The sequence below is a fragment of the Gymnoscopelus braueri genome, assembly GCF_963280865.1.
Source record: "Gymnoscopelus braueri genome assembly, chromosome: 9".
NCBI classification, from domain to species: domain Eukaryota; kingdom Metazoa; phylum Chordata; class Actinopteri; order Myctophiformes; family Myctophidae; genus Gymnoscopelus; species Gymnoscopelus braueri.
Genome location: NC_137610.1, coordinates 32,369,807 through 32,394,369, shown reverse-complemented (window position 1 = coordinate 32,394,369; position 24,563 = coordinate 32,369,807). Strand labels below are relative to the sequence as shown.

General features: G+C 41.5%; 1 protein-coding gene across 1 annotated transcript; it reads left to right on the top strand.

Annotated features, from left to right (window-relative positions):
• Positions 1-17,315: 17,315 nt before the first annotated feature.
• LOC308091224 (low choriolytic enzyme-like) lies at positions 17,316-24,033 on the top strand. Its single transcript, XM_080436668.1, has 7 exons — positions 17,316-17,400; positions 17,826-17,904; positions 18,230-18,385; positions 20,619-20,736; positions 21,108-21,286; positions 22,637-22,718; positions 23,541-24,033. The coding sequence occupies exons 1-7, from the start codon at positions 17,332-17,334 to the stop codon at positions 23,668-23,670; spliced, it is 813 nt and encodes a 270-aa protein (XP_080292794.1). The 5' UTR covers positions 17,316-17,331; the 3' UTR covers positions 23,671-24,033.
• Positions 24,034-24,563: the final 530 nt, after the last annotated feature.

The window sequence follows — 24,563 nt, the reverse complement described above, 5'->3', positions numbered from 1 at the left end:
TCTGGGATCTCTGGATGGATGTGAAAACAACTAGCAGAGTGATCCGCTAGAGTGCTGACCCGGCGGCAGGTTGGCTGAGTTAAAACCGAGGGGGTGTTCCACTGTTCCAGATGTGTGTGACTCAACCTGAGAGGAGGGAGGTGACCAGGGGTCATCGTCTGATGGCTTGTGGTGGACATCTTTGTCAAAACATTTCTTTTGCCATGGACATGCAAATGAGCAGACAATAATATGACCAGAAACACATAAAGAGCTAGCCCTAAATGACCATTACAGGTCTGTAACTCTGAGTGTGTACTAATGGAACAGGGTCCATTTGGTTCCATTATTAGTACACTCTCAAGAGTTATTATGGGGGTCCTTGAAAATAAAAAAAGTTTGAGAACCACTGTACTATACTCCTAATGTGCCATAGTTTCATAAATAAATCAGTGTCATACATTCTGAAGAACACCTGGAGACTGACATTCAGTAATTGGGTCTTATGATCAAAATAAGAACGTTCTGATGTTATGTAAAAGCAAAAAATATTGCCACAGACAAGGCTGAGTCTAGCCACGGACACATTTGTCTGTGTACGGACATATTGATGACCCCTGGAGGTGACTGACTGACTGACTGACAACAGCATCTGCCAGGGGACAGGCAGCTCAGGCCATGCCCTATTTGTGCTTATACACATAACCCACCTATTCACCTATCGAATGACTGTCAGTGTAAAACAAACCCACTCATAGACATCTGTGGTAAGAACGCACCAAATTCGTCTTAAAATATAGCCAAAGTAAAAATAAATTGACATTTTTACCTGACCTATACATTCAAGCAAAAACATCTGAATTCAAAGCAAAAACTTGCTCACTAACCATGTAATAATAGGTTAAAAAAGATGTATTCCAGAAAGGCAGAGCGAGGCTGCAGCATCCTTGCCCCCCAGATGTGGTATTTAGGATTAGTGGAATCTGATCCTGGCTTGGTCATGCAGAATGGGGTTATTAAGTCTCTATTTAGGTCAGATATTTGAGGATAGATAGATGCCCACTAACAGAGAGGATAGCAAGGCTGCAGCTAGGGGCAGCATTTTGGATTCCATGGGGATGGCAATTGCCAAATGCCACACTTTTGCATTTAAACTCACAATTCATTTTATTTTTATTTTTTCATTTTTCATATTTCCTCCACCTCTTAATGTTTTTTGCAGATTAATCAGATTTTAGATAGACGCTTAAAGACACTTTTATGTAACCATCATTAATAACTGACTGGCCTCCCTATTTCTACAAGCTCACAACGTATTGCGATGCAATGCATTGTGAGCTTGTAGATTTTCGCTATTTTTCTGGTCACCTTTTTGCCACCCCAGTTCTTTTTATATGAAATGACGCCTCTGCAAGGCTGTGTCGTGACCACTTTCAAAAAAGGATTTTCAACAGTTGCCCGTTTTAAGTTTGGAACAACACAAGCCTATAACAACACATCAACACAACATAATACAAAGTGCAGTGCAAAAACTACACACTAAGGTGTGCAGAAAATGAAAGAATACAAATTAGCTTTTTGAGTGTGCACATCCCAGCAAAAGGGCTCAAGGCACAACCTTTGAAATGCATATCAGTAATGAAGGCTGTATGAAGATGAAAGGGAGGTCATGGATTAATGATGATTGAGGATTTGTTTTCATAGTTTTCAAAAGAACTGCATTTAAACTGCTAATTACTGACCACTCCGAAGCTTCTTCTGGTCTCATCATGTGTACCCTAAGGCCTAGCTGCTATAATCCACAAGTCACATCCAAATCCTGACGTCAGAAGACAGTGCACAGAGAGCTCTTTCTCAGGGGAACTTCCACTCCAAATTCCTGTTGGCCACCCTAGCGAAACCATTTATGAATGTCTTGTCATGTGTCAAATCCTCAACTCATGTCTCATTCTGAGGCAGGTCAGGACAGCTGGAGCTGTCATGCACAGATAATCGCTCCCCCTTTGTCGTGGTGACAGGAAGCCTGTCATTAGCTAGTGATAATGGAGGACTCTTGGGATGAGGTAATGGTTTAACTGGTGGTCAATGGCCACCGGCAGACACATTGTATTCAGCACATGCCCTTGGCCTGCCCTATAACTGTAAGCCCACTGGACAACATCACCATGTGATCATGAGAGTTGAATATTTGATCCCACCTGCCCACTGAAAAAGATTCCATTCATGAAGCGAAGATGAAGTACTTTAAAAGGTAAAGTGATGTTTTTAAATAGCTCTATATTCTGATTGTAGTCATTGGTTCTCCATTGCTGGAAAACCAACATCTTAACCACTAGCCTAAAGGGGAATTCCCCCTTGGGTGGGGGAGATATTAGGCTTTTGGTCATCAGGCAGAGGCTCTGAGCCACACTGCCACATTTAGTAAAAGGAGTCTCCTTGTCTGTCCTTCTTGGGTAAACAGAAAACTAATTTTCAGGTCAGGATACCAATTCTATCCAATCAGGAGAGAGAACCCACACAGGAGACACGATAAACAAGTGAAATTGGAGTTGATGACACAAAGAAATGAGCAGACAAAATTGGAACGGTAACACTATAACATTTAAGCTGATAAATAGGTACTCTCTCCTGATTGGAAGATTGGAAGTTTTTATTATTAAAAAGCTGGTGAGACAGGGAGCAATGATAACTATCAGAATATAGTGCTTTAACCTTTTAACAAAAAAACATTTTATTTTCACCCAAAAATAACACTTACCCTAACTTTAATTTAGGAGGGAATTTACACCAAGGAGTTTAGTCTACTGTACGTTGTATCATTTATGTATGTCACAGTAGCATGGAATTATGACCCCCTCCAGAGATGTGGTTGTCAGTAGTCTGAGGTGGGATAAATGGTCTGAAAAGTAAAGTGAGCAAGTTGCGCTTGCTCTGTCATTAGTATCTACTTGCAAGGTGCCTAAGGTATCAAACCCCTAATTGCTCCAGTGGAGCTGCAGGGGCCCACAGCAGAGAGCTCTTGTTGTATTATAGTTCCCAGATGGAAATGTATGAATGTGAAGCAGGTCACTGCTGTAAAAGGCATGCAAGCTGAATTTAGCAAACATCAGCAGAATAGATTTTAAAAGAAGAAAATACAGGATGTGTTCTCCTGCATAGTTTCACAAAATATTGTTTTGTGATGTTGTTTTCGCCGCCGTCCGTCCGTCCGTCCGTCCGTCCGTCCGTCCGTCCGTCCGTCCGTCCGTCCGTGAGCAGCAAATCTCCGGCACCATTGGACCGATCGGCGTGAAACTCTCTGGAGGCCAAGGAAAAACCTCAAGGTTTTCACATTGGCCTGTTATACAGTAGCACCACCAGGAGGCCAATTTTTGCTAAACAATCTTTTTGATATTACTCCTACAGATTTTGTCCAAACATCATGCAAATCGGTACACATTATCTCTACAGTCATGTGATCAAGATCTGATCTGTAAAAAAATATATATTCCATCCTGATTGGCTAAGATTGGCTTCCAAAGTTTGCAGGAATGGCCTGTTTTGAACAAAATGCCTCAAATCATGAACGCAGCGTCCGATTGCCGTGAAACTTTGCAAGCACATTCCCAGTAGGCCAAGGAAGAAATACCACCCTACATTTTTCAAATTGACCACATGGTGCTGCTATGATAGGCCAATTCACGTTTTGGCCTTTAACCTTTTAACCGTAGGTCATACAATTATTTTCCTGCTGGATTCCTTCGATTATTAGGCAACTCCCCAAATAGGCCATTTCTACCTATATATTAATGCCATTTGGCAAAACTCACAGAAATCAGTACACATTATCTCTGGGGTCATATGATCAAGATGTAAGAGTCAGATTTTTCAGATCCCATTCCAATTAGCTAAGACTGCCTTCCAAAGTTTGCAGGCCCTGGTTGGGCAACCCGGCCTGGCGGAAATCTGTGCTCTGAGGAGAACTTTTCTAGATCAAATCTTAAACTGTAAACCAAAAACAATGCTAATTTACCTAAATGGACTTAGACACTCCAACATTTTCAGTGTAAAATAAATTCAGGGCTTATATTGTGAGATGAGGTCTGTGTTACAGTGACCTTATAACCTCTTGGTCTGGTCTGTTACAGCCAGCCACTGTGAGTAACCCCAGGACCTTGCCAGTGCACACACTACTGGTTATTACAAGCTGAAGAGAACTATTGTGCTTGCTCAGTCTGCCTAATTGAATGCCGACTCTGTGCCAAATTTGGCTAATCATGTTTGGCGTAATTGGCCCAGCTTGATTGTATGAGGATGTTCGAGCTTAGACAGGAGAAGCTACTGATACAGAACAGGTCTGATCTAGCGTGTGTGTGTGCATGTGTGCGTGCATGCGTGCGTGCATGCGTATGTGTGTGGGGGTTCTATGGGTCGACCTGCATTGCATTTAGGCTCTCAAATTGTATTAGGGCATGGCGTACATGTATGCATAAGAGCATGTGAATGCTAACATGACGAGAGATCCACCACATGATGAACATGCGATCCTGCGCAATGCAAATTGTGGTCAAGTTTAAGCATATGATTGAGAGAGGGTTCATGATTTAATTAGATTTTCAACTAGATGGTTAGTGACAAGAAGTCAAATCCAGGTTTTCTCCAAACAAACATTCCAAAATGTGATATGGGGAAACTAATGGAAATTCACCTTTGAAAAAGATGGATGATCGTACATTAAGTAAAGATCTTAAGGTGTATAGCTTAAAGGACGACTTCACCCATTTTCACTGATTGGTTTCCAAGTGTCCACAGCCCTCCTATGAGACACAGACCAAGTAGAAAATCAGGAGCATTAGTGACGACCTATTATATGAAGATATGTTGAAAATGGGTGAAGTCGTCCATTAATGTCACCCTTAAAGGGATATTTCACATTTTCACGTCTACTTTTCTTTCTGTGAACACCCCAGACAGTTTTTAAGTTGCTTGATTCAGTATTTAGATATTTGATATTCTTTTAATCATACACAACCCCTTCCTATACAAACCCATTGTAACTTAAAACTCATTTTAACCATGATAGATTCATCAAAAACACCCGTTCTTGGTTCTGGTGACTGATATTGTCCTTCAAATACGTGAGGGGGCTGTGTTTTTTCAATTACTTTTTCATCTATTTTTTTTCTTTAAAATTTTCCAAAAAATATATAAAAAAATCACACCCAGTGTGAAGTGGGCGGTGTGGTCACAGTGGTCATCACAGTGATGGAAGTTCACTTAAAGAAAAGTAATATTGTGGACCAGCCATTGTACACCCCTAACCCCTAAAAACCATAAATGTGTTTTTTTTAAGTGCATAGTCCTATTTATAGGGCTATGCACATGTGTCATGTTTCACTAGCCAATCACAGTCCTGAATAGACTGTGATTGGCCAATCACGGTGCAGGGTTGGGGGGGGTACAATGGTGGCCAATCACAGCGCAGGGTTGGGGGGGTGCAATGGGTGGGGGGGGGTACAATGGTGGCCAATCACAGTGCAGCGAATGTCGATGTCCAAACCTCACATATAGGGGCGGTTTCACCGCCCAAAATAAATGAAAAACAAAACTCACACAATATCAGTCACCAGAACCAATGACGGGTGTTATTCATTCTTCTTAAACCATCTCATACTTTAACTTGCTCTGCATGTTAGTCCTCTGCACAGTCTATTATAATCATAATATGATTATAATACAGGAGAGGAATCCTGACTGGAATTAAACAATAGACCCTTTTCATTTTGATGGGAAAAACACAGCTGGGTTTAAAAAATGTCATTGAAACAAACTTTGAGGGTGTGTTTCATTTAAGTGTTAACCGTTTCTGTGTGCCTGCATTAACTGTACAGCAGCTGTTCAGTTAATCTACACTTGACCACCTCCTTTTTCCCTCTACACCTATCTCTTCACCAAAAATAGCCACGCTGCAACGCAGTTTATAGATCTATTTCTGCCGAATGTTAGCCCATTACACAATGCTCAGAATAGGGATGCTAAGGTTCATGTGGCTAACTACATTTTCAACCAGATAACTACTATAAATAGCAACTCATGCAATGAAGTTGTACCCACTGTTGGTTGTAGATCTACTATTTTCACTATGAATACAGGTGTGCCTTTAGATTTGGACTTGCCCATTGGTGTGCCTTGCCTATTGGTGGGCCAAAAAGTTTGAAAACCACTGCTGTCAGCAATAAATGACACTGGATGCAGGTGGCACCCTCACTATGTTTATTCTGCATGTGTTGGGAGTGACAACAGTCCACTTGAAAACTCATAAACCATATTCACAGCGTACAGTGGACGGAGGGTGCAAATGGAAGCTGTGAGGACAGGGCAGGACAGTACAGTACAGTACAGAAGTAGTCCAGAGAGGAAGCAATGACCATCAGTGAAAGACTGAGAGAAATCTGTGTAACCGGAGACATGGGGGACACAGAGTGACAGATGAGGCAGAGCTGGTATGAGTTGGGGAGTCCTGCAACCCCCACCCCTTTCCCAGCCCCCGGAGAATACTTGGCTCATATTGACTCGTTCATTGTTGGAACACGCAAAACGGGCACAAAGCCTCCCTTTTTTTGATGCCGAGGGGAAGGGTGGACTGAGGGGGCAGCCGGGCCACCATCACTGGGTCCAGTGTGTTGCTGCTGGAGAGGCTGGTGGGCTTCCACAGCCAGATGAGAGAAAATAAATAAATAAAAGGAGGCCCGGATCTGATATCCTGGCCAGAGTTTCAAATGGACATGCAGAGGATCCGGAATAGCGACTCCACAGACAGAGGAAGAGGGAACAGAGAGGAAGAGGAGAGGGGGCTGTCTGCTTGCGCCTGAGGGGCTGCCAGTAGATGAAACAGACCTCTGTTCAGTTCTGCAGCCATCAAGTCAACACTGCACAGTCAAATCTTACCTCCCCTAAGGATCTTTTTGGTCCATGTTAATCTAACCGAGTGTAAAAATGCAACCAAATGGACAAGTCCATTTTAACACTGAGCAGTGTGCCTCGTCCTCATTGATTTTGCACCCATTTTGTCAATACTGTCTCTTTATACTTTTCTTTCCCCCTCCCCTTTCTTTTCCTCCTCTCTTTTCTTCTGTTATTATCTCCTCCCCTTTCTCTCTCCCTGTCTATCTCTCTATCTACCCCCCCCCTGTCTTTATAGCACTATCATCTCAGTGGAGGGGACTGAGCAGCTGTCTTGAAAACACAGAACCTCATTCAGTATCTCCACACTTTAAGTTCCCACTCAATGAAATTAGCCAAAGATGACGAGTGCTCTAATGTATGCAAGTTTACATTAAACAAATCACTTAGTATTCCTACTTTTATTTAGACTTTAATCTGACTATTTTGATGTTATTAATGAATCTTTAGGATGCCGATGTCCATCTGTCAGTCCTTCTGTCCACCACTTTTGTCCCGCAAAAAGATATCTCTTGAAAATTATGGGCTGGATTGGCAAGATGGGAACCAGAATGATTTTGGTGACACCATTGCCTTTGATCTAGCGCCACCATTAGGCCAAAGTTTCCACTTTACACACAAGGTATCTTAAAATTCAATGTGCATATTGCCATGAAACTTGCTGAGTACATCAATGCTCTCAGGAAGATGAACCGGGACCCTACTGATTTTGGTGACCGGTAGCCTTTCATCGAGTCTGCTAAAAGGCACTTTGTAGTTTTTTCTTTGTACTTTATTTTATTTCACTTTAAAGCTTTTGCTGTTGTTTAAATGTTTATAATCCTTCAGCAAAACCCGCTTTATTCTTAAATGTGTGGGTCTCTAAGGACAGTAATGGCAGTTGATTCAAACCACTTTGGCCTGGTTGGGTGTAGCTAGCAAGGCTTTTATATTCTTATACTGCGTTCACACTAGTGGCGACAAAGTCATTTTCAATGGAAGCCAGCGGCTACTACAAAGTGACGGCACTTGTGGCTGCGTGGCTGGTGGTACACAAAAAAAATTAAGTTGAACGGGCCTCAACTATTTTTAGCATTCCAATGACGCATCAATTATATGTTTTTGTTTTGCCATTTTTTTGACAAGGAAGAAAAACTAAATTCTTGCTGTTAAAGGGGTATCACTTTCAAAAAAACTTTGGGTCATTTTATCGTCTACCCAGGCTTTTGTGAGCCCCCCAGACCGTTTTAAGTTTAAGTTTTATGAATTCCTATACAACCCCATTATAACTTCAAACTCCATTTTTAACATGTTAGATTCATCAAAAACACCCATCCTTGGTTCTGGTGACTCACCCTGCCCTCCTAATACGCGAGGGGGCCATGTTTTTTCGATAACATTTTTCATTTATTTTATTTAATTTTTTTATCCTATTTAATTATTTAAATTTTCAGAAGAAAAATATAAAAAATAAATGAAACAAGTAATCTTTGTATAGGAAGGGGGCGTGTCTGATAAAATGAATATCAAATATCTAAATAATGAATCAAGCAACTTAAAAACGGTCTGGAGGGCTCACAAAAGCCTGAGTAGAAGATAAAATGACCCAAAGTTTTTTTGAAAGTGAAATATCCCTTTAATCAGTTCCCTGTTCTATTTAACCACAGTGCTGCTTGAGCAACACTTCAACCGATGTAGCTAGCCGCGCGTGGTTATTTTGTAGCTTTTGTCGCTGCTAGTGTGAATGCAGCATATATATTTTTTAAATCGTCCACACTGTTGAGTATTTTGCTGCCAGCTATATGGTACAATCGTGCATGTGACAATAAACATCTTGAACATCTTAAAAGTGTGTATTTTCAGAATTTATTTAAATTGGTGCTGCAGCATTTTCATGGCAATTTTGTCATATTTTAATTTGTTTGTTTGTTCTCTAGTACAGAGATGTTTTATAAGCCCCTGGTGTATTTTGAATATAGTCCAAATAATGTATGTTGTCTAAGATACTTAGGAATAAATAAACGCCAAAATCTCCATATGGCCTTGAGCTACTGGGGGAAATGAAATGACAAACAAACACTAACCTCGGCCTCGACCCCGAACTGTGGAATGCCCTCCCTGCCCACCTTTAAATGTTTAGTTTCAGTTTCTTAGATGTATTTAATGGTGTGATGATTCTTTTCACAAACGTAAAGTGCATTATATTATTATTATTATAATTATTATTAATATATTACATGTGTTTGTTCTTTATTTGTCTGTGAAGGCCACATTGTAATAAACCACTGGCTACTGTATCTGCCCCTTATAGTAATCTTATTTATCACACACACCTGTCCTTGATTTACCCCAAAACCCTCATTCTCTAACACGTATTAACATTTGACTAAATCAAAAAGAGCCCCAGGGGAGACAGAAAAAAGAAGTAGACAGAAGGAAAACACAAGTACATGAGATGGAGAGAGAAGAAGCATGTATGTATTGGAATAGAAGCGTGGAGAAATGCTACATCTGCACAAAGGCTGGATTGGGGTTCATGACCCACCCATCCAGTCTGAGCGGCGAGCTCTTGGGGTCATGACCCTCATACTTGGCATCAAGCAGCAGGGAGAATGACGCTCTTGTTCGGAACCTGCCTCAACTCCACGTGCCAAGATGAGTCATCTAGAAACTTGACGTCTTCAGCAACACACAGAGCTGTCATCACTTAAAGCACATAACGTTATGTTCTTCACCTACAATCTGAATCAAGCTTTGAAGTTGGCTTCTTAGCGATCCAAATAAAGAATAGTTTGGTACTTGAATGACTGAACAATTGAGCCAGTGTTGTTATTGTTTAGATTTGACCAGCAGTGAAAGTATTCAAAAATGTGTACCACTGAAAAGATAACTGGATGTTATGACAACCAAGAAAAAGTAAAGAAAATGGAAATTAATCAAACTTAGAAATTAATTACAAACACACAAAATGATGCTCTTATCCAGAGCTTACTAACCACATGAACCCTAGTGTCCCTATTCTGAGCATGTCATCATAACAGGTGATCATTCCGCGAACATTCAGAGAAAATAGTCAACCTACAAGCTAACAACGTGACGCGTTGTCATCTTGTAGATCGTCTACTTCCAGCCAAGCGATTTGGTGAAGAGGGAAAAAAGGAGGTGCCAAGTAGGCTAAAGACCTCTGGGGGACCCCGGGCAACCAAATATCGGCTATAGGGTTTTAGTGGTTAAGAGTTATAGTAGATTAAGCCAAGAATCAAGCTCTTGATTATCAGCAACACAGACAGGCAACCAACCGTAAGCAGAGCACAAGCCAGAGTCAAGTGTACTGTATGTAACAAGATATTTATGTGACCCTAGTAGGATCATGTGTGATAGAGAAGTGCTAGGAAAGGAAATAAGAGCTGTGGTGAGAAGTAGAAAAGATTTATTTCTTCTAACACCAACCCTCTGGCAGGCAAAACAGGTCCTTGGGAAGACAAACCGCTTTAATTATAACATCCTCTTTCAAACTTCCCCCAAGGTCAGGTATCTTGTCTCATGAGCTTGAGTGCATGTTATGTGTGGCATTGTGGGACCTTGTATTGTGTATCCGTTGTGGTAATAATTCACTGTTGCATTGAAGGTTGTGTACAAAATGTATGTCAGTGATTATTCCTATAATGCAGTGAAATAAAGTCTGCTAGTCTGTCTCTACGGCGATAAAACATTTAAAAAAATTGAATGCTGTGTGACCTCAAAAGTAATGGAAATCCATGGATGCGAACAGGCGCAACACTCTCTCCATTACAAGTTTTTATTTTCTTACGTTAAATAGGGTAACATTTTGGCGGAGAGACCCTCAACAGACCTCATTAGCTCGAGTGCATACTATATATTATTCACTGTTGCATTGAAGGTTGTGTATAAAATAAGTCCGTGATTTTTCCAGTGTAGTGAAAGTCCTCAATAATATAATATAATATAATAATAATTTCACTTTCTATTACTATATGTTGAGTATTAGTTATTGAAGTACACCACTACTTGCACAAAATAATATTGGTTTATATAAGGGCCAGGGCCTTTGAAGCCAAATTTATACTGTTGCACGACTGTGTCGTTTGCCAAAAATTCTAAAATTGGTGGCATTCAGGAGGTGTACTGATAATACAATCACAAAAAAAGTTGGTTACTACAATAATTCTATTGCGTGGTATTCCACTGTACACCAAAAAGTGTGTACTTCATCTCACGATACTGTAGCTCTCCTGACAGGAAACCCGCCTCAGGGTAGAGCTGACCTAGCGATAAGGCTGACACACAGACACCCACCTCACAGATACACCTGCCAGTCACGCCGTCAAAGAATGCAGGGGATCCTGTTCGGCTCAGCTGATGTTCTCTGGAGACGGAAGTCCCAATTTCCCCCCCTGTGCACAGAGACAAAATGCTGTCTGTCAAGGACAAACTGCTAGAGTGGTGCATGGTTTCATATCATGAATAAAAACATGTTTGTGTGTGAGTGTCAAACTGTGTCTGCACGCACGTTCTGTTCAAGGGGAGAAGGATGCAGGCAAAACATAAACATAAAGATGTATTGCAGGGGTACAGAATAGGAGAGAGAGAGAGAGAGAGAGAGAGAGAGAGAGAGAGAGAGAGAGAGAGAGAGAGAGAGAGAGATGCTTTCATTCATGAGGCTGTGAGGTAATGTCGGGGAGCCAGGTGAAAGTAAGGTCATTTCCTGTGAGGCCTGGTGTATTTTCCTGGCAAACAAACCAGCTTTCACTCCTCAGTGAAAGCAAGGAGAATAAACCGTACACCACACTTTCATCCCACAACTTAGTAGTACACAATTACCCTCATACTGAGCCCACAATCATCAGATTATAGCACATTGTGTGAGTGACATGATTTATCCATGAAATATTTAGCAAAAGGGAATCTTCCAACAAAGAAGCAGTGTGTTTGTGGGGTATACTGTACTACCTAACACCAAGGCTATTCAATTTCACACTGGCTTTGAAAACCTGAGATCACTGAAGCATTATACCACATGCCATAGGGGTTCCCCCTTAATTTACTTTGTCTACTAATTATTTTTACTTTATTGTCCCCAATGGGAAATTGTTTTCCACAACACAGTACACATCAGACAACAGTACAAACTGTACAACAGCACACAATAACAACAAAACAGTGGCAGACAACAGTACTGTACACACTCAGGCCTGTTCAGTGAGGATGCCTATGGCAGCTACTGTATGCCTGCCATGGCGGGGGGGATCAGGCTTTTCCCAAAGCGAGCCCTTCTGCAGCCCTTCAATGGACCCCATCTGAGAAGAGTAGATGTGTGTTGTTAAAGATGTACAAAATTATAAAACCATTTTTATGTATTTATTTTCGAAAATAGCAGATCTACAAGCTCATGAGGCATTGTGAGCTTGTAGATCAGCTATTTATTTTTGAATAGCCAGAGTATAAAATAGCGTTCAAGAAGTTAAACTGATCTTGTTGCTATATTAACAAGTTTTGCTGGGGACCACCTGGAACCCCCTCAAGGACCACTGGGGGTCCCTGGACTCCACTTTGAGAACCACTGTAGTAGGGTATTGAGTGGGTGAGTGATGTCCTGTTCTATTGAGGTTGCAAAGCGGTTGCAAAAAAAGTTAACATACCTACTGCTGCTGTACTACTGCACTGTGTTGTCTATTAGGCATCTTTGTACGACACCATTGCACCAACTAAAATTACTTTATGGTCAATAAGTATTTGCATGAAATGTACTGAAATTAAAGTGAAATTGACTTCTTCAAACGTAGGCTAGGATGATTGGGCCCCTCTATGCCATCCCCTTTTCAACTATATCTCACGGTTTCACAGAAAAATACTAATGATGATGGACTATCTTAAACAGCAAAAAACTGCCTTAGAATCATTGGACCGTGTCTGTGACAATGAACAACACCAGGCGATGCTATGGTTGGTCAATTCTCAGTTTTACTACATTTCGTACTAGTACTTCATCATATAGTTTGTATACATTAGAGCTGATGAACTCCTGAAGTGCTATGCAGGCCTGGCAACTCTAAGCAATACTAAACATTTCACTGTTAGTCGAAGAAAAACAGAGCTCATTCCTGAAATAAACTAGTTTGTATGCAGTGGCACTGAAGAAGTGCTTTTTCCTGATCATCCTATGGCAAAAAACTAAGCTATATAAATAGCTCCTTGTAAGAAGAAATTAGCTATTTAGCCACAGAGCCAGGGCTGCAGATGGTCATTCTGCAGAATATTGCTACTGTACCCAGTGGTGTAGTAACTAAGTACATTTACTCAAGTACTGTACTTAAGTATAGTTTTGAGGTATTTTTCTACTTTACTGGAGTATTTCCAAATTTCTGTACTTTTACTTCTACTCCACTACATCTCAGAGGCTAATATTGTACTTTTACTCCACTACAATTATTTGAAAACTTTAGTTACTGGTTACTTTTTAGATTTCTATTATTATTACAAAACACCATTTCAGCCTATATATTTCGGCCATTTGAAAATCGCAACGCATTGTGAGCTTGTAGGTTGGCTATTTTCAAAATATTGGTAATACATTTTGAACTTGTGAAACGGTGACTGCATAATGAGTACTTTTTACTTTTGTACTTTAAGTACATTTTGATACCAATACTTTTGTACGTTCACTCAGGAATTCCGGACTTTTACTTGTAATAGAGTATTATTACATTGCGGTATTGAAACTTTTACTTACGTAAAACATGTGAGTACTTTTTCCACCACTGACTATACCTTGATAGAACAATGTAAAATTCAGCTGGCTAGCTCAACAACTCTGATGAGAGTGTTTGTTGTGGTCATATGTTGCCCCCTTGTGGAAGGATATGGAACTGACTGTTTAGCACAGAGCAGACTGATTGATTGATTGATGTAGTTTATTTAGAAAGACATGAGAATAGTACATGACAGTACATAACAGTACATGGAAGTACAAATTCACAATACAAGGTCTACTAAACTGGAAACCCTCATTAAGCATTAAGCTTGTTTAAGATGAGAACCCCATGCACACAAATCATGATGAAATATAAGAGGCAACCAGACTCAGTGGGACACGGCCTTATACACGGCCAGTGTTACATATTGGAAAATGTCTCATCCGTGGGACTGATACAGCAAAAAAAAAAGAAAGAGATAAATCCACTACTATATCACAGAAGTGGTTTTTAGGTAAGAAGAGAAGCATGCTTATTTCCAATTATTCCCAGTGGTTAAAGGAAATGAAAGATTTAAGATCAGATAATATAAGATAAGAAGTCGACTGTCTTAGCAATAACAGCAGTAAGAGTAAAACAGGTAGGCTACTGGTAATGGGTGATTTATACTTACTTGTGTGCCAGTGTCACACACCGAAAAGTGTAGTTGATGTACACGTTCACAAGGGTTGCAGTAGGATTGGTTGTGAGCTTGTAGATCGGCTATTTTTGGTGTCATGCAACCAATTATAAATCAGTGAAGTCAAAAGCCACCATACTATCACTCTTGAACAAAGTCCTAACCATAGTAGACGACAAGTTAAGTCACAAACCAGGAGAAAGAAAGTAGACCTAAAAAAAACTGTGGAGCTGCTCAGTGCTCCCACAGGCTGTCCCCTTCCTAGCTTCTTGGGCACTGGATACTAAGGTGAAATAAAAACACCAAAATGTCAGTTGTGTGCTGTTTCTTTAACAGCAGCAAAGTACATCACATTACATTTGACAACCACACATGTAGCCACATATTTATCTTTATAGGGGTGAGTTTCAGATAACTTTTAAATGATACATATAAGACCCTTGATAGGACCTAATGTGGACTTAGCTCAAGTTCATTTGATCATAGTCAACATGATATTACTTGCCAAGTTGCAAAATAGACAAACAGAGCGAGGTCATGGAGCTACCATACCACTAGTTCATATAGCCTTTCACATCTGCATCTGTTTTAGGATCTGTGCCAATTAAGGTATTGCATCAGAGGGTGCTGCTGAATATGTGCTCTATGCTGTTCATTTGTCAACTGTTATGGTTTAACATTTGCACAAGCTTTACTCAATGTTTTTAAACCGGATGTAAAATAGGCCGAGGTAAATTAAGGTGAAGGTATATGGTCAGGTAAGATGAGACAAGGTTGCATTGTGCATACTAGCTTATTATTCTGGAGCTTTGATAAGAAACGGAGACGTTTGTCAGTCCCACAGGGGGATTCGGTTTCAGTTTCACCCAGCTGATGGCTGCTCAGATGGTCATGATGAGCGCTTAAATGGAGGGAGGGAGGGAGGGGGGGGTGGGTTAGCCTGGTTGTTCACTCTTGTTGAGTCAAGCCTGAAGACAGGGTTGACTTTTGCTGTCAGGGCTCCTTGGAGGAGCTCAGGCAGATAAATGAGTCTTCTTTTAACATTTATCAAAAAGCGTTCCCATAATTACAAATGTGTAGTTTAATCTTGAAGCTTTTCTTGCCTTTATTGATAGTCATAGAGATAGAAAACAGGGAGTGTTACGTCCCAGATGGTGGTCCAGGAGGAAGGGACGGTAACATATACCCAAATTATATACACGAGACAGACAGATGTTGAGGTTTAACTGAAAAGTTGTTTATTAACAAACTAGGTGGACAAAAGTAAATGAATGCCAAGTCAACAATACAGGGAGGGTCAGGTGGTGCCAAAGGAAAGAATGTAGTAAAACCAAAACTCAGTCTAAACAAAATAAAGATATTACTTACTCACAAGAGAAACAAATCCTTCCTACTCTAACAAAAAACTGAAAATACAATGGGTGGCACTCACCTCTAGACTAGTGGGATTAAACACTGGAATTACCTACGTGCAATATGTACAGGGTACCCCAGAGCTAAACTACCCCCCCCTGTACTAAACGTTTGGCAAAAGGTCAGAAAGTCTTTATAAGACTGGAGGTGAATTAGTTAGGACAATGCATGGAGCAAACAAATGAGCTGCTGGAAGCATGGTGGGGAAGAGAGAAAGATGGCCACCGTCACAGGTGCTTTATATCTGATGATGATGGAGGTGATTGGTGGACTGATGAGGGGAAGGACCAACCGGTGGTGAGAGGCGGAGTTGAGTTGAGTGAATGGGCTGGACCTGAGAGTGAGTGACAGAGAGCAGCAGGCAGAGAGTAGCAAGGAGAAAAACACCATACACAGTCTCCCCACAAACATACAGTCTCCCCAACCCATACACGTAACAGGGAGACAGAGTCGAGGAGTGACAGTATTGAACTGGGGACTCACTGTCTCACTGTCAGGTATCAGATGTGGTATGCGCCTTAACCACTTGGCTATCGGAGCCCCAGTTTGATGTTTCAGTTTCACAACTTTGAAATTATGTCTCATGTACAATTATGCATTTAATTACACAATTACACATGATAGCCTACATTTAGACATTTCAAAGCATTTTTTCATACCTGGATCCCTTGGATTGATTCATTTGAAACAGGTTTCCATGGCCCTATGAAAGTCAGTTGGCCCCTGGTTTAGTCAATCAGTTACCTTAGTGTGTTACCTTACCTTCAGTTAAGTTAAGTAAAGTTCCACAATGTTTGGGCTTTGTGCCATCAAACGTTGTGCACAACCTCCCATTCACAGTGCTAGTGTCTGCACAGGGTTTATTTGTTATTTGAGTTAGTAATCCTTTAGTTGCTTAATGGCACTTTTCGCAGAGAAGGATCTGTTCCTCTGCTGCAATCTGGCATTTATTCTCTGCTACCGTTTTGAGTTTGTTTGTAGATCAGCTATTTTTGCTGAATGTTTGCCCCAAAATAGGGACGCTAGGGTTCATGTGGTTAAAGAATGAATGTCCCTTGTGTTTTGGTATCAGATACTGGTCAAACTCTCTGACCTCTCGACAATTATTCCATGTGACTAAGGACGAGGACACGGTAAGTAAAAAGGCATCCTGTATGTGTTCACTGTTCTCTGAAACTCAGGAACATTTAATCCATATCATAGTCAAGATCAAATATAATATCACTGTAAACATTCTTAATTTCTGGGATTAATTTGTCAATATGTCTGCCAAGGGTGGACCTCTGCCTTTGCAAGAAAGCTGTGAAAAATCACAGGCTTTATCGAGGTCTCACAAAGTAAATAACATCTTTATTTGCAGGATTAGGGAGACGATGACCATGGGTGTTTTCTGATGAGGTGGACCTGTGGCCCTTTCGCTATAAAAGACGATGGCGATTCTACGGTTGTCATCCCAACAACCCTATCTGACAACAGAGCTACGAGGTAAGACATGCTCTTGCTACTGTACTTATGTATGCTGTCATCTCTTGTGTTTCTCTCTGCTTTGACTGAGACAGACTGTGTCAAACTGCGGTGTGTTGGTTTCATTTGCCATTTCTGTCAGCTTGCAGGTTATTCATAGACATGGCTGCATGGAAGTTCATTCTGGGCCTTCTGGTCCTGTTTGCAGTCTCAGCCTGTACCGAGGCACGGGTGAGTACAGAAACACTGTATAATTGCCCTTGTCTTGTCTTGCATCTCTCCTCTCTCTCTGACCTTAGTTTCCTGTCTCTCTACACTGACCTATCTGAAATTAAACATTTACCAGTTTAGTTTAATCAATTACCATATTTTGATTCAACTGAATACAAATATGGTTCTTCATAGGTAAAAAAAAACATATTATTCTTGTAAAAAAAAATTGAAAATACATGTGTAATGCCAAGAAAGAAGTTTCCGTACTATGTAAAGATATTTTACAAATGCGGTATTGAAAAATGTCTATTAGGAAGTTGGAATAGTGTTCATATATTGTGTTGCACATTTACATAAATATTTATCGGGTATCATGAAATGAAAAACAAATTAAGTAATGAAAACCTTCTTCCTGTGTGCAAATTGTCAAGAAACCTGCTAAGAAATCTGACGATGAAGATAATGGAGCAGAGGGAGATCCCACTGTCTCTGAGCAGTTGGAGAACGCTAACAAGCATGTTGGTAAGAGGGATACCGGATACACTATTTTCTTGTTCATACAGACAACACATGTGTGTGAAGATACCTTTTTCTCTTCTAATTTGATCTAATTTCACTCTGTTTAATTTAGTTTAGTTTCATTTAACTTTAACTTTCAGTTCAGTTGTGAACAAATTTTAATGGCATTTAGTTTGGTTGCACACTGAACAGAAGAGATTTGATGAAATTATACGAAACAAAAAAGTGCTCTAAATGGTGCAGGTTAGGGTTAAAACAATTTAGCAATTTACTGCATAATAGTTATTTCAGTGGTTTTGTCTCTCTCCTCATGGTTCTTACTGTACAGTGCGGGGAAAGAATGGTCCAGAGGTGATTGGAGACATCGCCCACTCTCGCCTGCCCACCCTGAGGAATGCTGACCCCTGTGTCAAGCGTGGCTGCATGTGGCCCAAGGCTTCTGATGGCAAGGTGTACATCCCCTATGTGATTGCCAACCAGTACAGTAAGTAAACGTGCAGTAAGTAAACCTGTCTGTCTGTGTTCGACATTAAAGTTAATGCAATATGTAACTAACACTAATGCAGTGGTTGGAGGTGGTCTCTATTGAGACATTTAGATCCTATGGTCAAGAGGTATTGCATGAAACTCAATGGAAACTAGACGCGTCGCAATTCTGGGAAATTGCAAAGTGTGGTTGCACCGACGCCAGTCGCGGGTCGCAGGCGGCCGCCGGGACGTGAGGAATACGCCGGGAGGATTACCGTCGGAGGCCGTGCGACGTGCGATTCGAATTCGGTGCCGATCGGATCCCGCGTTCGTGACACATGCCGTTTTGATTTGAGGAAATAGGCCCCTCCCACTAAAGAAACAGGCCCCTCCCACAAATGTAGCGGGCCAATGATATCGTCATGTCACTCCTGAGATCACTTCTGAGATCCCCCCAAAAATCATGTTTTTGCATCAAACGGTTACATTGTGCGCATTTGCGCCCCCTATGGATCAAAGTGGAAATGCTTTTGGGGATTCGTTGAGTAAACCACCCTCGACATGTGATTCAAATTTGGGATTGATTGGACGTTTCGTTCGTGATTTTTGGCATTCTTTGTAAAACGGGCCCCTCCCACTAACTTTGGAAGACAATTACGGACGAACGGTAAGGACTATCAAAATGCCGTTTGGATATGTTTATCGCTAGGGTCCAGAGATCATGTGTACCAATTTTTGACATAGGAAATTTGGACAGAATATTTGGGAGGAGGAGCTAAAATTGTGTTTTGAAGAAAATTCAAAATGGCGGAACAAATGCGTCATGACCCAAGGAATCTAGGGAAAAATACTTTTATTTTACGACCTACGGTTCAAGAGTTATAGGCCAAAACGTAAAGTGGGCTGTTATAGCGCCACCATGAGGCCGACTGGTGTAATTCTTTTTGGGCGGTGTAGCCGCCCCTATATGTGAGGTTGGGACATTGACATTTGCTGCACTGTGATTGGCCACCCATTGTACCCCCCTAACCCTGCACTGTGATTGGCCACCCATTGTACACCCCTAACCCCTACACATTCAATGCAAATCTATACTTTTCTTTAAGTGAGCTTCCATCACTGTGATGACCACTAGCTGCACTGTGATTGGCTGACTCTATTGGCTGACTCTATCCAGCACTGTGATTGGCTAGCGAGACACATGATGAAATTAACAACCTATAAATAGGACTATGCACTTAAAAAAAACACATTAATGTTTTTTTTAAGTGAGTCATGAGTCTGTGATGACCACTGTGATGACCACACCGCCCACTTCACACTGGGTGTGATTTTTTGGGCGGTGTAATCGCCCCTATATGTGAGGTTGGGACATTGACATTTGCTGCACTGTGATTGGCCACCCATTGTACCCCCCTAACCCTGCACTGTGATTGGCTACCCATTGTACACCCCTAACCCCTACACATTCAATGCAAATCTATACTTTTCTTAAAGTGAGCTTCCATCACTGTGATGACCACTAGCTGCACTGTGATTGGCTGACTCTATTGGCTGACTCTATTCAGCACTGTGATTGGCTAGCGAGACACATGACACATGTGCATAGTCCTATAAATAGGACTATGCACTTTTTTTTAAGTGAGTCATGGGTCTGTGATGACCACTGTGACCACACCGCCCACTTCACACTGGGTGTGATTTTTTTAAATAATTTTGGACTAAATCATGAACCACCCCTCCAAGTCTTGAAACTCTAGCTAGCCCTTACGGTTTGTGAGAAATAAATACTTGAATGGGAGTTTTTTCATTTTCCCATTAAAGTGTATGGGGAAATTTTATGCACTAATAAATCAATATCAATTAAACTATGTAACCAATCTCTTAGCAAAATACAAGCACACGATTCCCGGTGAAGCTGGTCATTTTGACATATGGCACTAAATTGGGAAAAATAAACTGTGGGAGGAGATGCGGTCCAAAATAAACTGCTAGGGCCTCGGAGGATAACAATAGTCTGGTTGCCCTGTTAGGGCAACCACACTAATAACTAATCTTCTCAAATGTGCTATTTGTTATGGCTAAACAAATGTCTGCGCTTACGCAGGGGACCCGGGTTTGAATACTGGTTAGGACCTGAAGGTTATGGGTTGCAGCTTTAATATGTACTTTTATGTTGATTGCATAGGATATGCTATGGTTACACCCTTATTACAGTGATGTATAAAAGCATTTTTGCCTCCCCTCAGACTCTAAGGAGCTGTCACTCATCAAACAAGGCCTCCAGTCCTTCGCTCACTCCACCTGCATTCGCTTCGTGGCCCGCTCCAATCAGAGAGACTACCTGCACATTCAGTCACTCGATGGGTATGTCAATCTCACATAGTATGAGTTAGTATGGTGTGTGTGTGTGTGTGTGTGTGTGTGTGTGTGTGTGTGTGTGTGTGTGTGTGTGTGTGTGTGTGTGTGTGTGTGTGTGTGTGTGTGTGTGTGTGTCTCCTCCTCAAGGGGTCCTTGAGGAGGGTTCCTGGTTGTCCCCAACTAAATTAGTGATCGTTTGGAACCAAATGGACCCTTACAGGTCTGTAAGCCTGAGAGTGTACAAATGGAACCAAATGGACCCTTAGTTAAGGGGGTCTGTGGCCTAATCACTAGGCCACAGACTAAGCTACTAAGCATACCTGGTGTTCCTTGAAATTGAGACGTTTGAGAACCGCTGTCCTGCACTATCTATGTAGGTGTTACTCCTTCGTGGGACGTCAGGGTAATGCCCAGGATGTGTCCCTGAGCCGTATAGGATGTATCTACTATGGAACCGTCCAACATGAGCTGCTCCACGCCCTGGGATTCAACCATGAACAGTGTCGCTCAGACAGGGACTCTCACATCCGTGTCCTCCTGCAGAACGTCATCAAAGGTAGAGTAAAGCCTCTCTCTCACACACACACACACACACACACACACACACACACACACACACACACACACACACACACACACACACACACACACACACACACAACACACACACACACACACACACACACACACACACACACACACACACACACACACACAGGTATGCACGTGTAACTGCTATGGCTCGTTGACATACAGTAGACACATACTGTATATACACTTTGTAACATGCACAACATCCACACACAACATAAGTCATTCAAGCTTCCGCTTATTATCAGTCAAGACCGAGCTGATGTTCCTCCCGGGGAAGGGCTGTCCGCACCGAGACATGGCCATCACCATTGATAATGCTGTGGTGACCTCAACTCGGACTGCGAAGAATCTGGGTGTGACCCTGGACGATCAACTGACGTTCTCGGCAAACATCGCATCAGTGACAAGGTCCTGCAGATTCCTCCTCTACAACATCAGGAGGTTTCGCCCCTTCCTCGCGGAGAAGGCAGCCCAGGTGCTCATCCAGGCTCTTGTCATGTCCCGCCTGGACTACTGCAACTCCCTCCTTGCTGGTGCTCCGGCATCTGCCATCAGACCTCTGGAGCTTGTTCAGAAAGCTGCGGCTCGTCTGGTGTTCAACCGCCCCCAAGTTCTCCCACACAACCATCCTTCTCCGTTCTCTACACTGGCTCCCCGTAGCGGCTCTCATCCAGTTCAAAACCCTGGTGCTAGCCTATAGGGCAGTGAAAGGAACAGCTCCTTCTTACCTCCGGGCTATGGTCGATGCCTACACCCCTGCCCGACCACTTCGGTCTGCCACCTCGGGGCGACTGATTGCCTCGTCACTCAAGGGTCCTTCTGGCCGATCCACACGGTCACGACTCTGTTCTGTTCTGGCCCCACAGTGGTGGAATGAACTTCCCACTGATGTTAGGACAGCAGAGTCACTGCCCATATTTCGCCGCAGGCTGAAAACACACCTCTTCAGGAAACACTACCCTTCCTCTCTGCCTGACCTACTTGTTGTTAACTAGTTGTACGAACGCTTGTTTTCTATTGTTGTATTGTTTATTGGATCTTGTTTAGTCGATACACTTATTTGTTTTAGCTCATGCTCATTTGATTTAGCTATTTTGTCTCATCTGTTTAACGAAATAGGTAGCTGATGTATTGCACTTTTACCTTAGCGCTAGGTATACTCTTGGTTGCTTGTTTTTGCAGAAAATGCACTAAAGACTTCTGGTGATTAGTAGTTTTCGTTCCCTACCTGGATAAAAGCGTCTGCTAAATGACTGTAATGTAATGTTGTGGGGAATTATTTAATCACTGTTATCTATCTGTGTGCTTCCAGATCAGGCATTCAACTTCAAGAAGATTGACACTCTGAACCAGGGCACTCCGTATGACTACGGATCTGTCATGCACTATGGCAGGTGAGTGGAAAATAATTGACTTCATTTACATAGTGTCTGATACCCAAATATTTTACAACAACGAACAGTACGGCTAAGATGCCGAAAGGAGGTACACATTGGGAGATGCATTCAAACTCATGTCCACTTAAGTGCTGATACATATAATGGAGAGAAATCTCTACTGTGTGTTGTGATAATGGGAAGAACAGTAGAGGACGGTAATGCAGTCATTGGCAGCTGTGAAGCTTGCCCATCATCACAGAACAGGATGTCCTTAGAGTTTTATGGGTTTCTATAAAAAGCCTTCAATTGTATGTGTATTGTATTTCTGTTGCTTATTGCCAACCAGTAATGGATTAAAAAATAATGTTTCACTTACAGTGAAAACTGGCTGGCTGGCTGCGCTTTCTCTCAGCGTGAAATATGCATCTTTGACAAATGTGATTGCTTTGCTTTGTCATTTCACAAACAAATAACTGCTCGATGACTTAGCAGTTTCATTAAAGCCGATCATACTTTGTATATCGTCTCTGTTGGGTGGAAACCTCATATGTCCAAAACGGTCAGAATTCAAATTCTAAAATAACAAAAGTAGCAGATCTACAAGCTCAAAACAAGTCGCTTCGCGCCACGTTTTGCGCCACGTTTTGCGCCACGTTTTGCGCCACGTTTCGAGCTTGTATATCTGCTACTTTTGATACTTTTGTGTGACGCTGTAGTATGATCAAGTAGGGCGTTAATTTATGAAAAAACACAACAAGTTAAAATATGGAGATAGGCGGTTTCTGCCCCAATCTAATAGATTGGATTGAATTTTGTTGTCTCTTTGCTCTCGTCCAGGCTGGCTTTCTCCAAGGACAACATCAGCCCAACCATGGCGGCGGTTCCTAACGCCAATGCTGTGTTTGGCACTGCCAAGCAGATGAGCCGGAATGACATCAGGAGAATCAACCTCCTTTACAAATGCTAAACCGGCCAAGCAGTCTGGTCCATGCTAGTGTTAGCTGGATGGATCAATGGCTTTCTGACAGATATCCATTCACTAATGAAGATATCTGTCAGGGGAAGGTTGAATACAGGTTATGCAAGCCAATGTAAGACAAACATATCATTTCACTGTGATTTATATATTAAAACAATGAAAAATAAAGTAACTATGCAATGTAGGCATTATACCTGATAAATGCACACCAATGATTTGGGTTATGCAGGCTAATGCAAGTACGATTTCATTGTACTATATACAATGGCAGATAAATAAATTAAAGCAACTCACATGCATGTCTTAATATTTGACTGAAGCATTTAAATGTGATTTAAATTAATTAAAAAATAAACCCTGCACATTTGAATTTCTCATCAAAGAACCAAATGAATGTTTATTTGGGGATTGAAGGTGATGGCGGGGCTCTTATAGTTCCAGACATCTCTGTGTGATTGGTTCACTACATTCTGATACACATTCATTCACCATTCTCTATCAATGAATGTTCATCTATTAAAAATTAAAATAATAAAAAATCCATACAGTATATTCATAAACAGGACTTAAATGTAGATTTTTCTTTGATATTCACCAAACAGGAACTCAAATTGTCCTCCACTACCATGCCGCAGCCCTTCCAGTTTCATCATTTGCATGTAGTATTTTTATATTTCCTTTCTGGAGTTCAAGAATCCCCAGGCAAATTAGTATCAAGCCATTCAATCAAACATAAAATGCTAAGGAGAAAGATCAAAAGACTAAAAAACGAATTGAAGTGGTGAATTGTTTTTATTACAGTGAGTGACTGATTCAGCAGAATACCGTAACACTCTTGCTTGATTGGCTGATCTCGATTGCCAACATAGGTCTATCCCTGG

Coding starts and splice junctions, on each gene's coding strand:
- LOC308091224 (XM_080436668.1), top strand. CDS start 17,332: ATGGCTGCATGGAAGTTCATTCTGGGCCTTCTGGTCCTGTTTGCAGTC. Junction 17,401..17,825: donor CAGCCTGTACCGAGGCACGG/GTGAGTACAGAA, acceptor AAACCTGCTAAG/AAATCTGACGATGAAGATAA. Junction 21,287..22,636: donor CCTGCAGAACGTCATCAAAG/GTAGAGTAAAGC, acceptor GTGTGCTTCCAG/ATCAGGCATTCAACTTCAAG.